General features: G+C 32.0%; 1 protein-coding gene and 1 long non-coding RNA gene across 2 annotated transcripts in view; both read left to right on the top strand.

The window, feature by feature from the left end:
* Positions 1–8711, top strand: part of LOC134683391 (uncharacterized) — a 35533-nt gene extending 26822 nt beyond the window's left edge. Inside the window, exons 3-4 of the mRNA XM_063542674.1 lie at positions 6963–7185; positions 8217–8711. Of these exons, the coding sequence (XP_063398744.1) occupies positions 6963–7185; positions 8217–8257 (264 nt within the window). The 3' untranslated portion in view covers positions 8258–8711. The remainder of the gene's footprint in view (positions 1–6962; positions 7186–8216) is intronic.
* A 2919-nt stretch (positions 8712–11630) lies between these two features.
* LOC134684195 (uncharacterized) lies at positions 11631–17541 on the top strand. The gene is made up of 3 exons (XR_010101199.1): positions 11631–12409; positions 15801–15927; positions 17326–17541. It is a non-coding gene; the product is annotated as an uncharacterized LOC134684195 (long non-coding RNA).

The raw sequence follows: 17541 nt of genomic DNA, 5'->3' as shown, positions 1-17541 counted from the left end.
ATGGAAATAAGCTGATTCATATATGTTGACAAAATGTTTGAATTGAAAGAAAGTTCACATTAAACATCTAAATGTTGCATACAGGTTATCAGAGGTTTTAAAAACACTTGAGATCGAACGATGAACAGATCAATTGGGAATAACATGTCACTTAACTGAAACGTTTATATATAAGAAAATGAAAAACATATACTTTCTTGGTATTCCTTATTGGAAGGTTTTATATACACAGAAGTAGTATACCTTAAACGACAAAGTTATTTTTCATTTATCTGTATATATTATGAAACCTTGATTTTAAATAGATTATTTCGCGGTGGTGTCTTGCTATGGTTTGGTTTAGACTTTTTTTTTGCTTTTTGGCCGTACTTGTTTGTCCCTAATAATTTTATTAACTATGTATTTGCATTCAGGTATCGCAGATCAAAAGTATTCGTTCATAGTGTGGTAATTAGGGAGAAGGTTTTACCATTAAAACGTGTAATCCGCTGCAAATGTTTGCACCTGTCCTAAGTCAGGAATCTGATGTACAGTAATTGTCGTAGATTATGTAATTTATACGTGGTTCTCGTTTCTTTTTTTTTTTTTTTTTTTTATAGATTACCCCGTTGGTTTTCCCGTTTGAATCATGTGAATGGTTCAACACTTGTAATTTGGGGGCCCTTATAACTTGTTCTTTAGTGTGAGCCAAGGCTACGTGTTGAAGGCCGTACATTGACCTATAATGGTTTTCTTTTATAAATTGTAATTTAGATGGAGAGTTGTCTCATTGGCACTCATACCACAACTTCCTATACCTATTTTGAGTTTTAAAAATAATCGTAAGAAATTAAAAAGCAAGCATCCTAATGATATCATTATTTTTTTCGTATTAGAATTATGAAAAAATTAACACTTCATTATAGTATATCACCACCGGAATCTGCCTTTCATCGATAATAACTTATTTCTCATGAGAACTAAAAGGTGAACAGTCGTACATTTACAGATTAAATAATTAAAATCCGGTCTGTATTTGTACAAAAAAATGTATAATTAGTTCACAAAGCGTTGGGTGCTGTACTCATGTTGTCAAATCTACATTTCTGCAATTTGATAACAATTACTATATTTCCTTGGACACTTAAATTCCTAAGTAAAACTGTTCACGAAAATCACGAAAATTGTAACCGCCACGAATAGATGTAATTTCAAAGTACAAGAATCTGTTAATCGTAATCAATAAACAAACAAAATTAATGACACAGAAATTAACAACTATAGGTCACCGTACGGCATTGAACAATGAGCAAGGTTGATACTGCACAATCAGCTATTAAAGGCCACGAAAATACAAATCAAACCAAATCAAACGAGAAAACTAACGGCTTTATTTAAGTACAAACAAATGAACGAGACACAAATAAGTAACACATCAACAAACGACAACCACTGAATTACAGGCTCCTGACTAGGGACAGGCACATACATACCGAATGTAACGGGCTTAGACATGTTAGCGGAATCCCAACCTTCCCCCAACCTGGGAGAGTTGTGAAACCTTACATCACAAGAACAATCTTTAAAGATCATTGGAAAAACTCATCAGTTAGATGCAAATATGAATACTACACAAAGTGGACATGGACGGGTACATATGTATCCCAACTACAAATGACAGATCTGGGAGTACTCGCAGTCACTAAAAGATTTTTCAAAACAAGTTACAACTTATAAAAAATCATTCATATAAAGCGAAATTATTAATTAGTACACATCTATCATCCAATGGATTTAGTATGAATGCGTCTTAAACTGGCAGAGAAAAACATTCCAAGACACATGCACCGATAGAATGAAGTTTCATGAATGTGTAAACAGATGTATATAACAATAATGTTAATTTTTCTTTTGATTTATTGATAACAAAATCAATATTTAACACCAATAAAAACAATATTCAGTGTTGAATATGTTATCTATCAGAATTAGTTTGTTTAAAGGCCATTAACAATAAAAAAAAAAAAACAGCTTTGCACCCTTAGAAGAGAATGTTTACTTTATAGATGCAGATGCCTTAGAATAGCAAATATCTTATCGATTTTTTGTATCAGACTTTAAATCCTAGACTTATACAAAAACAACTAACAAAGGTCCATCAACACTCCCGCAATTAATTGATTGATTGGCTGATTGATATGTAACGACAAATATAGGACTAATATGCCATTTTGGTTTTTGTTTATTGTGTGAGGAAATCAGAATATTGGGAGAGAACCAAGACCTTCAAAAGTAACACAGGTAATCCTTGACTATTTATAATAGAGTTGGGCACACCTGTCTAGTACTTGATTCGAACAGACAAACTCAGTGTTGACAGTCTAGTGATACAGTAGAACGGCTACTAAGACCCTTTGTTTATCGATCCCCCACCCCAACAATGGACAACAAACACATCAACAGAGAAGGAATATGTAAATCAATTAACTAAATGTGAATAAAAAAGGCAATAGGACTAGAATAATCAACATGGAATAGTGCTAAAAGAAAATAATAGCACATGCACATACATATAAAATATTATCTTCAATTGTTTGTACAATCTCACTAAAAACAGGAAAAGTGTCTCATGATTGTAATATAGCAGACGTAAAGATTGAAGGTCAGGATTAGAGATCCTATGATTTTGTGTTCTTTTTTATTCCCCGCCTACGATAGTAGAGGGTCATTATGTTTTCTGGTCTTTGCATCCGTTTGTGTTTTGGTTGTCCGTCCGTTCGTCCCGATATAGATTAAACGTTTTGGTCAGGGTAGTTTTTGATGAAGTTGAAATCCAATCAACATGAAATTAAGAACACATGCTCCCTATGTTATAATCTTTCTTCTTCTAATGCTAAACGAGGGACGAAAGATACCAGAGGGACAGGCAAACTCATAAATTGAAAATAAACTGACAAAGCTATGGCTTAAAATGAAAAGGACAAACAGTGTTTGATTAAGTAATGGAAGCGTTTTGCAATTCTTTTAAAGTCCCTTATACTATGACTTCGGTATAAAAGAACCCAGTTATGGCCCCTTAGAAGCGATAAATGTTCGAAATTGTCAATCCTTAAAAATTATTTCATTTCGGGCCGCGCCTTAGTGAAATAGCCATCTCATGTTGACTATTTTAGATATACACCCTTTTCCTCGGGTTATAATTGTTAAGTCGGGTTTCTGTGTTGTGATCTAACACTATTGTTTCAGTTTGAGTTGAAGTTCAGTGCCTGTTAAAACATTTAAACAGTCTGCATTTGTGTCCAGCTATCATCAGTCAGAACCTTTTTTGTTAAATGGTTGTCGTTAGTTGATGTGGTTCATAAGTGCGTTTCGTTTTTCGTTTTTTTATATAGATTAGACAGTTTTTTTCTTGTTAAAATGGTTTTAAACCAGTTAATTTTGGAGCCTTTCGGTGTAAGCCAAGAATTTGTGTTTAAGGCAGTACCTTGACCTATAATGAAAAAATAAAATATCACACAAGCAAACAAGTTCATATTTTTATTGGTTCCTGAACAATTAAAAACTTTAATTTGCTATTACTGTATTTCATAAAGACACGGACCGTAAATTAGTACCAACATTTTAGTTAACTTACTTATATCAAATATATATGAATGACAGCGATGCAACAATTCATCAGAGTGCAAATGATAAGCAATTTGATAAAATAAGCAGGCTGTAGATTCATAAAGGCGGCAATAAAAAGACAAATTTCAAACTTATGAGTAAAACAATTATTGAAAATGATTTGTATTTGGTAAGTTTCCGTTAAAACAGACAAATGACATGTTAAACACTTTTTTAAAAACCACACTAATGATCCTTAAAGTCAGAACTGTAAATAGTATATTTTGAATCCTAATTTGTAGTAAATGTCACTGTTATAATGGATGGTACGTTGTCACATTTTGCTTCTAATACCATCTCTTATATCTCATTCAACAATATGGTATCGAACGGAATTCTGCAAAAGAAATACAAATGAGGAAATTAAAGCCGTAAGCATATTGGATGCTTTACAATGTCAAATAGAGAGTAAGGAGAAACATTTAATATTCGCTAAGCTATCGTATTGTTTTCACTCACATACAAGATGATGACTGCTGTACTATTTTATTTACTTTGTCTGTTTAGTTCACGCATCATTGTAAATATAATGGAATTTGATGAGACTGTCATCAAAGTGTGGGGTTTAGCGCTATAAAACAGGCTTAATCCACCATTTTCTAGTACTGTTTTCACTCACATAGCTAGTGATGATTTTGCTTTTGTAATTATTAGTCTTTTCAAAGCTAAAAGAAAAACCAAACACGTGACAACGATTTACCAAAGATGATAAGGATTTCAATTTGCTTAAAGTCTACCATATTCTTATCTTCTATTACATTATTTTATCAATATCATATAAAGGCAACAATAGAATACCGCTGTTCAAAAAGTCATAAATCGATTGAGAGAAAACAAATCTTGGTTACAAACTAAAACTGAACAGAACACATCAACTATAAGGTAAAAACAACGGAATAACAGAAGCACTAAAGTGCAACAAAACAAGCGCCAATGCAACATACTTAGAAAATAACTATTTAATAACAACTGCCATATTCCTGACTTAATACAGGACATAACATCTTAATAAAGGCTTTGAGATGTTATTCATCAGAAAAAAGAAACATTTGGTAAACACAAATAGTCAGAACCTCAACTGAGCATACATGTATTTATAAAGCCGAAGAAAGGACGATTCCGACTGACATTGTTTTTGAACTGCAAGTAATTTAGACATACATATCTTTTGGGCTACGGATATTATAGACTGATATATTTGTTAGGCTGGAGGACAATTTAAAATGACAATCATACATTGACTTGGTGAAATTTAGACTGACATACATACTTGGACGAGAGGGAAGTTGATTGACTTATCTTTTGGTGTATGGTTTCAAATTGCTGTCTCGTATCTTCGTTGTTTCAATGATTTACAAATGATAACAATGTTTGGTAAACTTCAGTTGACTTTTGTCTAAACAACTTATTAACTGTATTCTTTCAAAATTTTATGCATTTTACGTTAAACAATGTTATTAGTAATGGTTTTACAAACCGATTTAATTTATACTTATTTTGGTGTACGTACAATTAATTTCCTACACTATAGTATGATCTTATATCTTAGATTAACATCAAATTCTCAATAGGCTTAGATAACTTTTAAAAAATGGGCAATATAACACATATTGTTTGGTTAATTAGCAACTGATTTCAATGGCAAATTAAAGCAGGGCGTAACATTTTATTGTCCAACCCGTATGTGCCTAGCAAGGGATGGCAGTATTTATTTAATTGAAATCCTGCATCTACCCTTGGATCTGGAAAGATCAACATTCTCTTAATGTATAACCTATACAATATTTTTGACAAGAAGGCTGCTTAAGTTATTTCTTTCCAACGCAACTGTTCTATACATAACAAAATGAATCTAAAAATCTTTAATTGATGTTCAAATCTAGAATGTAACATGTAAGAATTCATATAAATGACATGTATTGATTCAATGTTAATACACTGATGTCCTATACAATTTGCACTTTTTCAACCCACAATACGCTGTGTATATGCCAGGGATGGGATAATCGTAATCTGTAATTGTAATCAATTGCATTTGATGACAATTTTTCCAGTTATCGACAGTAATCTGTAATCGAAGACATTTTTGATTGCATGTAATCGAAATTGAATCGATTACAGAAAAAAAATATATGATGTTATCATCGATTACTTTTCGATTAAATTTCGATTACTTTAGTAAAGTAGTTTGATTTAATTTTTCAAAGGAAATTATGTATGTAGTGATCACTTTTTAGTAAATATAAAATAGATTGTATTAATAAGACTTCAGAGTTTACCAACTGTGTTATCTCTATATATTGCATCAAGCTGCATTATGAGCAAACAGCCCCCCTACCATATTTACTTCATATCTAGCTTTTGAATCAAATGAATGTATGTGCTTGTCAATTTTTCAAGAGCTTTTGTAAAAAATGAAAACAGATTTGAAATAAATACAATATATTATCTAAAATAAGAAATGTGTCTTCAGTTAAAGTCATAAGAAACCTCAAATAAAAAAAAATAATGCATACTTTTTTTTTAACTCAATGAATATTTTTCATTAAAAAACTTATGTACATATGTTTTTTTCTGAAGAAAACTCTTTAATTTATTCATATTTAGAAGAAGTTTACTGTATTTTAATTGCTTCCTTCCTTCCAGGAAGCAATTCCCTCGACATATTTTCCGTATGCAAAGTGACCTCAGTGTGACCCATCTCGTAAAAATCCGTTGATCACAATACGCATAGATGTCCTTCAAATGAACTGTTATCTGAATTTACATGCTAAACACGTGCTCAATTTCCATGCTTTTTTGTTGATTTTTGACAAACAGGTGACAATCGTTAAACTTCGGCTTCAAAACACGAACTTTAATTACCTGCCATATTTTCACAACAACACTGACCGATTGAAAAAAAATTTGACCATTATACAAAATTTACAGGGGAAAAAATGATCAATTCGTGCACAGAAGACTAAGTTTATGATGTTTGTATGCATTGGTTAAAGAATTGGAAGAACATTATTTTTCACCGGTCACTAGTGACTAATAATTTTTATGTTTTCAAATGCACAATGAGAGCCGAATCATGTATGAAATTTGAAATTACTCAATTACATAAGAACCACTTTGATTTCTTCTATACGCACTTATCGATAAAATACTTATATAATAAAGATAGTTTGGTTATATCATTACCGAAGAAACATTTAAAAAAATAAGTTGACGGAAAAAAGCAACGAAATTTACCCCAATTTCCTATTTATATATTCATTACATTTGCTAGTAACGAGATCGTTAGTAATAAATAACACACTTTTTCCAAACAGATGGTACACAAGAGAGACACTGTAAAGAGAGATGCCATGACCATGGCCTTTAGATGGATTGATACCGATAGAGATGGACACATTAATGGTAACGAATTTGCTGCATTTTATGCAAATGCACACATACCTGGACTGGACTACAGCCGGAGTCGATGGAGACAGATATTCAACTTAGCCATACCTCAAATTGACACAAACGGGAATGAAGAGCTAGAAATTGGAGGTAAGTTTAATGGTTTCCTTATATAGAATAGATAATAGTATAACACCTTGAAAGCACTAACATGACAAAATACGAAGAAGAAGAAAACAAAAGATAACCAAAGCCCTGATTATCAATTAAGCACTAAACGAAAAATAACTACTGTAAATTCAGAAATTATTGCGAGGTTTTTATTATTGCGAAAATTGCGACAGAGTTGTAAACGCAATAATTTAAACTCGCATTTTAAGATATTTTATATGAATAAAGCAGGATTACTTCCCAAAATCGTAATAATTAAAATCGCATTGAAGTCTAAAATGACAAAATCGCAATAATAAATGCACGCAATAATTTCTGAATTTACAGTAAAATAGACAACAACCAAGAACAGATATTTGTTTACAGGCTACTGATTTTGGTCATAATAAGGTGGGCTAAATTGCTTGTAAGCACACCAAAGAGACGAAAAATGTCAAAATTTTGTTTTACACATGCACAATTTGATGTTTAGTACATTTAAATTAACATTTGTGAACTCACCTTTTTCTTGTACACTGGTATATTTGTGTTTATTCAAAATGAAAAGATCCCGGGTTATTTATTTCAATGTTTTTACTCAGACTATAATTGGTTAATTGGTAACCATTGTGAGTTGACACAAAAGACGACTAGAATCTACCATACAGTGTTGTCATTTATGAGCCAAAATATCAAGGATGTAATCAGAAACTATAAGTCGAAGTGAAACGGGATTGCTTCCCTTAGAACATAAGTACGTAAGCGGTTTAGGTAGGGAGGTACTTCTTATTCTTAGTCGCTTTGACCGCCGCATTGTAACACAGAGGTCAAGGGTTCCAGTTGGAGAAAACAACATGATTTTGAAAGTAGAATCACGTTCTCCGGTTACAGAAGAAACGCCATAAGATATGACATTCTACATTGTCCCCAGTCTAAGAGAAGTATTAATTGGTACAGAAGACTCGTTGCGTTAACCATCATTATGCTTACAGCTTATATTTATTCGGGTTTTTTTTTTGGTTTTTTTGTAGAATTCCGGTCTTTAGCAGAACATGGATTGAGAGGATATTAAAGACACATTGTGACAACGTTTTACCCGTTGTTCTCACAGCTATTACAGGAACATTGACCTAAAAGTCTGATTCAATATTAATCATTTTCAGTTCAGATTTTAAACAAAATTTGTGTCTGTTTTTCTTATCTATTTTTTGTCTGCTTTAACCGAAGCTGCTCTGCCCAAATTATAAACAAATTAAACACATTTTTAATGTATCAATATAAATTTTTTCTTTTTATTTACGCGATTTATAATCCAAAGCTGGCTTTTCATGTTGCTTATCATTTGCTCTATGACAAAAAGTTGCCTTCTTGCATTCATACAACTTTAAATATTGATTTTGATACTAAAATTTGAAAGAGGGTTTACTAAAACTTTGATACTTTTAACAGTGTTTGTATCTTTCAAATAATGAACAAGCAAATTAAAGTTTTCAATTATTCAGGAACAAATAAAATAATGAACATTTTTCCTTGTTTGTTCACTTTGTTTTTGTAGTTTATATAGTCAGATATAAGAAGATTTGGTATGCGTGCCAATAACACAACACTCTATCCAAGTCAAAATTTGTAAAAGTAAACCATCATAGGTCAATGTACGACCTTCAGTAGTACGAAGACCTAGCTCACCGAACAAGAACCTATAAAGTGCCCCGAAATAAATAGTGTAAGCAATTCAAACATTAAAATCAACAGTATTACCTATATAAAAAATAGAAAACGAAAAACGAGAAATAATTATGAACCACATCAACAAACAATAACCACTGAACAACATATTTCTGATTTAGGACAAACGCATGCAACGGGTTTATACGATTTAACATTTTTCACAGGCGTTGACATTCAGCAACCTAAAACAATAGGGTAACATCACAACATTAAAAGACACACTATAAAATATCAATTTAAATAGCTATAACTAAATCAAAAGGTAGACTTACAATTTTCAGATGTTAATGACTTAAAGCCACATATTCATACATATATCTTAAACTAGAACGTATGTATTTTAAAAAATAAACAGCTTATAAGAAATAAGGAGATGTGGTAAGATTGCAGATTAGACAGCTGTCAATATACAGACCAGTAGTCATGTTGCATGTTAAGATAGTCGGTAAAATAAATTAGCCACTCAAAGTGCTAGTGACCTAATAGCATATATAAATGAGGACACTAACACGCTGAGTCATGATCACTGTCTTAGTAATAATAAATTAATTGAAGAAGATGTGGTATGATAACCAATAAGACAATTCTCCATCCAAGTCACAATGTGTAGAGGTAAACCATTACAGGATTGTTACAATGCAGATTTTCCTTTTCTATTCACTTTTGGTTACGATAAAGTAAATGTTTGTGAATGACAGTGAATAGTTCTACTTATTTGGTGTTTTTTAACAGATCACTTGTCCCAGCTTATCTTTTACTGAAGCACACAAGCATTTTTTTTTTGCTTTTTATTGCCGAACAAAGTACAAGTTACATGCTATTCATTTACAAAGTTTTCACGTTACCAATTCCAATGCGTAAGCTGTCTGTAACATCTTTCGTAGAAGAAGCATCTTTGAATTTGCAGAATCCATAAGTAAACTCAACTAAATCATGTAAATAAAACAGGCATAAGTGCTGTCATTTATGCTCTTCAACTTCGTACTTTATTTGGCAATTTTAACATTTTTGGATTCGAGCGTCACTGATGAGTCTTTTGTAGACGAAACGCGCGTCTGGCGTATATACAAAATTTAGTCCTGGTATCTATGATGGGTTAATTTACATGCCTTATGGTTTAGTCGTTGTCAGTAGAATGGAATTTGATGCGACTGTCATACAAGTAAAAGGTTTAGTTACCTTTAAAACCAGGTTCAATCCACCATTTTGTTTTCATGAGAAAATGCCTTTACCAAGTCAGGAATATGACAGTAGTTATTTATCCGTGTGATGTGTTTGAGCTTTTGATTTAGCCATTTGATTTGGGACTCTCCTTTTTATTTTTGTGATTAAACTTTCATCAGTTTTAATGGACTACTTCCTTTTCGACACTGTGTTGCATCATCACCATATATAGATTCCCAAGAGAAGCAACAATAAACTAAGGTAAAGGCTTCTTTATATTCTCCATACAGTTCAAATCGTTTGAGGGACAATTTAACCTCTATATTTACATGAAAGTTGTCATCTCGAAATACAGTGCTGTCCAAGCTTGAATATCATGTAACTTAGTTAGAAGAATAGTTGAAGGATTTTTTCTTGAAAATTTTGAACTCGTAACAGGCTTCTTTAAACAGGCACCCAATGTCCATTTTTTTTTTTGTTATTTGAAGAGAGAGATTAAGGTTCATAATTAGCCCTTAATTTTTCCTATATCATTTAGAATTATAATCAAAAAATGTCTCTTACCAGGAAAAAGTAATAGAAAGAAATTGATCTTAATGGACTTCATTTTTGGTGTATTCGGTTTGGATGGTACGCAATGGTTGTAGTTCGGTTAAACAAATCAATTTTTACACCAAAACTTAGTAAAATATGCATAAATATTATAATGATTTCAAACTTTTATTGGAAAAGAGAGGAGCTGCAAGGGTTATTCGATTCGGCACCGCATATGCCACCAATCGTGATGCTGATATAAGTACAAATCAATGATTCGGTAGGTAAAATGCAAAGGAAAGTGGACGGGATAGGATTGACGACAAATTGAAACTGTAGGTCGTCATCTGTGAAACGGAAATTCTATAACTGTCAACACCTGGTGATTGCGTCTATAACATTTCAAAGAGATGACTTCAATTTCAACACGAAAAACACTTGGTTTAAAATCGTCCTTGTAATATGAAATGATGGGAAATGCAAGCTCTTTAATATTGCACAACTGGAGAAATATACTCTATTTAGTGACTTTGGAATGTTGCTTCATTGAAATGAATCAATTAACAATAAGTTAGCTGCAATAATCTCTTTTAAATGTATGTCTTTTGAATGTTTTGTTCTTTTGTTGTGTTGATCTCAACAAATTCTCAAATACTTCATGGTTGTCGTTTATCAATAAGAAGATAAATGTGGCAGACATAACTCTAGATATTGATCCCTTATTGCAAGTTAGAAGGGATTTCAACTTATCGCCATACTTGTATATTTGTTCTTTAACATTTGACTGTGGCCTTGTTGATTTTTTCATTGTAAACAGAAAAATTAAAGTATAGTATGACTTATATAGCTGACTACGCGTTATTGGCTTTGCTTATTGTTAAGGCCGTACGGTGACCTTTAATTGATAACTTCTATGTCATTTTGGTCTCTTGTGAAGTATTGTCTATTGACAATCATATCAAATCTTTTTTTATATATATAAACAAAAAAATTGAATAAATTATTAATTAACAATTTTAAAAAACTGTCAATCAGATCTGCTGGCTAGAAAAAAACATTTATCCTGGTATCTATGTTAGGTTCATATGCAGCCTTGAAACTATAGGTAACACAACTAATTAAAAAAAACAATGACGTCTTTGAAATTTTATGCAGTCCAAATCATAAAACCAAAACAAACAATGACGTATGTTGTATATTATGCAGTCCTAATCATGAAACCAAATCAATTAATGACGTGTATGGTATGTTATACAGGCCAACTAATGAAATGAAATCAATTATTGACGTTTGTGGTATATTATGCAGGCCAAATCATATTTGATACCACAAAACTTTAATATTGATTAGAAGGAACAATTAGCTAGGAAAAAGCCATATGTGAAAGGTAGAAACAGCAGTGAAACAAAATGTTCTATTTTTTTATTTTGACAATCAAATAATTAGATCTTAGCCAAGACAATTTCGAAGTTTTTGAGCAATGATAATAGCTGTTTATAGTTTAAACGTTTTTAAACTTTTTCGAATTTTGTGTCCTCAATGCTCTTCAACTTTGTATTTATTTGGCTTTTTAACTATTTTTGATCTGAGCGTCACTGATGAGTGTTATGTAGACGAAACGCGCGTCTGGCGTATAAAATTATTATCCTTTTACTTTTGATAACTATCAAATCCGTAAATAATTAGACTAATCTTCTTCATAATCATCATTATTAGTTTTAACTATAAACCTGTAAATGGCATATGTTACAATTGTTATAAAAACATTTTGGAAAGAGGACAGTCACGTTGCATACTGGTAAGCTTTGTTTATGATTTTTATAACTGAATCTGTGGATACCAGTAGGTTCTACAAGGTTATACCTTACAATAACGTAAAGAAGATGCATTATGCCTATGAACAGTTTGATCGATTTCAAAACTTGGTGTTAGGGACCAACCGTTTAACCTCATGGGGTTATGGATTTTATGTTTGAGTCAGAATTTTATTTTTGATCAGAGCTCGAACAATTTTAATTTTTTTTTCAACGCTATCAATCAAATTATTTTGTTCAAAATTTATCATTATAAGTAATTGGTGAAATCTGGATATAGAATTTTTTTCTCTCTCTGCTTGAACAGAAATATTTTTCTTGATCTAAAAGCTGCCTTGAGAACAGCAACCCTCTACCAATGAAATCGTGATAAAAATACAAGCCCTAAGATAGTATATCAACTTGTAGATATATACTTCGTATGCAGGTCCGTGGGAATGATCTTAATACTGATCGATAATGTCAGTTTCTGACAAATTTTTGTTTGATTCAGGTTGATTGTTTCAGTATCATGTATCCCTACATTGGACCAGGATACTTTTATCAACGTTGGTCATTCTTACTTTATATGTAATAAAGCAGTATCAACTTCTTTAATTTGTCTTTTAGCATGAATTGTGGAATACTTTTACCAGTTGAAGGAGTCTTACACTGGGTGTACTTAAACCTGAGCTCATAAGAATTTAAGTATCCACATCCCATTCACGCCACCGCATTTACTTTGAAACCCGTCTTTGATTTGCTTATACAATTTATGTTTATAATTTTGAAGGAAGCTCTTGTAAGACCAACCAATGTTATGTTATCTGGAAGAGCACTTATGCAGTTTATGGTGTCCAATATATTATTAATTATAATAATAATAATAAAAATTTATAGAGCACCCTACATAAAAAATAAAAATTACTCTGAGGCGCTGTACACACAGCATGGTAATTAAAACCAAATCAAAGACAAAGACATTAAACATAAACTGTGTTAGATTCAAGTACTAAAATAAAATATTTAACAAAAATGCCTATCGTAATATAACAGGTCGATACAAAAATAGCAATCTAGGTTAAAAATCATGCAAAACAAACAAAAATCCTAAAAAGGTATACAAACAAAATGCATTAAAAGTTTCTACAAAACTACATGACCTAGTAAAACCCCGTAAAAGAGAAAGGAAAACGTCTGATAAAAAGCAATGCGATAAAAATGAGTTTTTAACTTTTAGTTAAGGACTTGCATTGTTTTAAACTGTTAGGGAGATTATTCCAAAAAGATGCCGCGGCCCAATCGAATTGTCTTTCACCGTACGTCTTTTTCCGCACTTTTAGAACGGTAAGTAATTTAGTTGAGCTTGCATGCAGAGATCGGTTTGGTACGTGCAAATTGACCACTTCCCGAATGTAGGCAGGACCAATGTCATTCAAAGCGCAGTACACATTAGTAAGTATTTTGAATTGTGGTCTGTATTGGACTGGCAACCAATGTAAATCGGCAAAAATATTCCAATAATCTAGTCTGGATGTTACTAGACTGTTCACTAATGCTTGCAAGCGGATGTTGTTATAAAGCTGCGAATACGTCCAATGTTAATGTAAGGTGTTGATCAAAGTATACGCTTAGGTTTTCACACAGGATACAATACTTATAACTGTATTGCCGACTTTGAGAAAGAGATTTGGTACACTCACCTTCAGATGTTTCGGTGTGAATATGATAAGTTCGGTTTTATCTTGATTAAGTTTTAGCATCGTTTTTGACATCCATGAACTAATGTCGGAAAGACACAATTCAGGTTTTGAAAAATAATTCTCCCAGTTGCCTAGCGGCTTGATAATTGAAGAAATATCCAGGTCTTCATGTGTGTTTTAAGTGAACATTGTCAACACATAATTAATTTATAAAGCTATTCATGCAATGTGATTTATACACTAAAACGGCGTCGCGGAGAAAACAACATATATGTCATGGAAGTAAGATAAAAAGGTGTTTGGGCCTTTGAATTTCGATATCAAATTCATAGACCAATACAGTTTTCTAAATTCTGATTTGAACCAATAACCTCACAGACTTAATCCATTTAAAAATAATCGGAAATGATATTTACGTTTTCTTTCTCGCGTTTAACCCATTGCCTGACATAATAAATCAGTATTTTGAATATGTGTTTCCAATAGATTATGGTGGTGGATTAAGGCTCATATTATGTTTCGGGTAACACATTTCGCAAACTAGTTTAAATTGTCGCGATTATGTCAAAACTTGGATCTTCTCTGATATAGCTATATGTAAATATGGCATTAACCTGTCTTGCGATTTGTTTAGTATTAAACTGCTGGTTTATACATAAACGCATAAAGGTGTACAACATCATTAATAATAAAATAGAACTATTTTTTTTTTAAATATCCGACGTATTTAAATTTGAGTATATGTTTTTAAAAAAAAAACGCGGAAATCTCACATGCGTAGTTGCGTTCTAAAAGTCATGTACGTTCGTACAACAAAGTTTACATTAAAAAAAAAATCCCGAATAAACAGCTATCGTGGATGCAAAGAGCTATTGAAGAAACAATTATTTTAATAAAAAAATAAATCTTTGTAAGATCTTGTTCACATATTTATAGTTTTTCACTTGCTTTCCATCACATTATAATTAACGAGACGTTTTTTCAAACACAACCAAATCACCCACCATGACAGCATTTTGTCCAATCACAGAAAGTATTTTCGAGCATGCGTTTTCTGTTGCCATAGTTAATCATCCTTAAGTTCAAAGGCACAACCAGAACCATACCGACTTCGTCGAAAAAGGGAAATTATTTATAAATATTTCGGATAACGAATATCCTTCGTCAGTATGATATTGTTTTGTACAATTTAAGTCGTTTATATAAGTTATTTATTGCGTACATGCATCGTTACTCGAAACAATCACGCGCCACAGGTATTTGTCTCTGATATTTTTTTTATTATATTAAGGTATAAAGTATTTTTTCTGAGACAAGTGCCTGTGTCACGCGAAGAAAGATCGTTGACTGATATTCAGACGTTTAATAGTACTAGTATATAAAGTTAGGCAGTTTGAATGTCTGTAAATAACGTTTTGAACCAGAGGAAACACGTACGACCTAGTTATTATTGAAAACAATGAACAAAATGTCGGATAAAATATTGTACAAAAGGTAACATATGTAAGCATAGATAACTATGGATATTATAGTCTTGTAAAACAGCTTCTCCTATCTCAGAATACAAACTGATCGCCCTATAATTCTTTATATTGTACGATTTCAATCCAAAACAAAGATAATTTATTATTTAAAAATCCGTCTTCTAATTGTTTTCATTCTGTTTGCCATTTGTATTCTTCATATATTTCAGGTAATACAGAATGGTTACTACAAAGATGATAGCAATTTGTATTTTATTGACATGTTGTTTTGCGTTTCCTGGTGCGAAGAAGATGTCCGATTTGAATTCATCTGAGACCGTCAAACACGCCGTAAAGGTACCACCTTTGATACACTTGTCATGTCATGTGTTTTAATATGTTCAATAAGTCAGTTAGTCAATGCAACGACAAAAAATATTAAAAGCACATATTACTGAGGTTTATTAATGTTTCAAGCCATCTGTGTACAATATTTCCTGCTCTTAAACATCCCGATTTTATAAAAATGTTAATTAATAAAGAAACGAAATAAAAATGAAAATAACAAATTGGAAATTTTAGAAAAACTAAAGCTTTCTACCTAAGGAATAGATTACCTTAGCTGTATATGGCAAAACTTTTAGGAACTTTTGGTTCTCAATGTTATTCAACTTCGTACTTTATTTGGCCTTTTAAACATTTTTTAATTCGTGCGTCACTGATGAGTCTTTTGTAGTCAAAACGCGCGTCTAGCGTAAATATGGAATCTTAATTCTGGTATCTATGATGGGTTTATTTTCAACCACTGGTTGGATGCCACTGCTGGTGGAGATTTATTTCCCCGAGGGTATCACCAGCCCAGTAGTCAGCACTTCTGTGTTGACTTAAGTTATCATTGATATGTTCATAACTATAAATTAACTGTTAACCTAAGCTTTGTATTTTAAAAAAAACTAAAGCTTTTCTACCTCAGGAATAGATTACCTTAGCTGTATATGGCAAAACTTTTAGGAACTTTTGGTTCTCAATGTTATTCAACTTCGTACTTTATTTGGCCTTTTAAACATTTTTTGTTTCGAGCATCACTGATTAGTCTTTTGTAGACGAAACGCACGTCTAGCGTAAATATGGAATTTTAATCCTGTCATCAATGATGAGTTTATTTGCAACCACTGGGTCGATACCACTGCTAGAGAAGATTTATTTCACCGAGGGTATATGAAAGACAAGGATGTATAAGAACTGAAATAGTTAAAGAGCTATATTATACTAGTAACTAAAACGTTATCAACAATCTTTTATCGAAAAAAAAAATTCTCTATCAAGCCAAAAAAAATAAAATATATCACACTCACGAACCTAGGTTACATCTATAATAAATTAACTCCTCATTGTCCCTTAAATACGTATCATGGATTGAATTAAATTAACATTATACCATTATTACTTTAAGAATTTTTTTTATTCAAACGCATAAAATTAAGAAAGAGAATCTAAAGTCTCTAAAGAGTTTTTGGCTTTAGAGGTATCAAGCTAATAAGTTATTACGCTCTTAGTCGTATTTAAGTTTGAAATAAATTTAGCATAGATGTCTAGGAACTTGTCAAATTCAGATGTGACACAAGACAACAACAGACAAGGTCAAGGAACACGGAATAGAGACAGGCAAATGAATACGAGGTTATTGAAAGGGGTTTACAGAATTGAAAACCATGGGCTAATACTGAATAGACATACTTGTTTTGTACTTTGCAGGACATTACCAAAAGAGGAGAATACAAACGAGAAATGTCCGAACTTGAAGCAGAAATTCAGGCGTTCTACCTGACTGATGCTGATGGCAACGGATACATCACACCTCAAGAATGGGCTAATCTCTTTAGTCCAATGAAAGATGAACGTTTACCAAAATATAGTTATAATTTGTGGTTACGTTCATTTTATAATAAAATCACTGAGCCTGGGGTTGAC

The sequence above is a fragment of the Mytilus trossulus genome, chromosome 9 (genome assembly GCF_036588685.1).
Source record: "Mytilus trossulus isolate FHL-02 chromosome 9, PNRI_Mtr1.1.1.hap1, whole genome shotgun sequence".
Classification (NCBI taxonomy): domain Eukaryota; kingdom Metazoa; phylum Mollusca; class Bivalvia; order Mytilida; family Mytilidae; genus Mytilus; species Mytilus trossulus.
The sequence above is the reverse complement of the archived record's forward strand: the minus strand, read 5'-3'. Positions and strand labels throughout refer to the sequence as shown.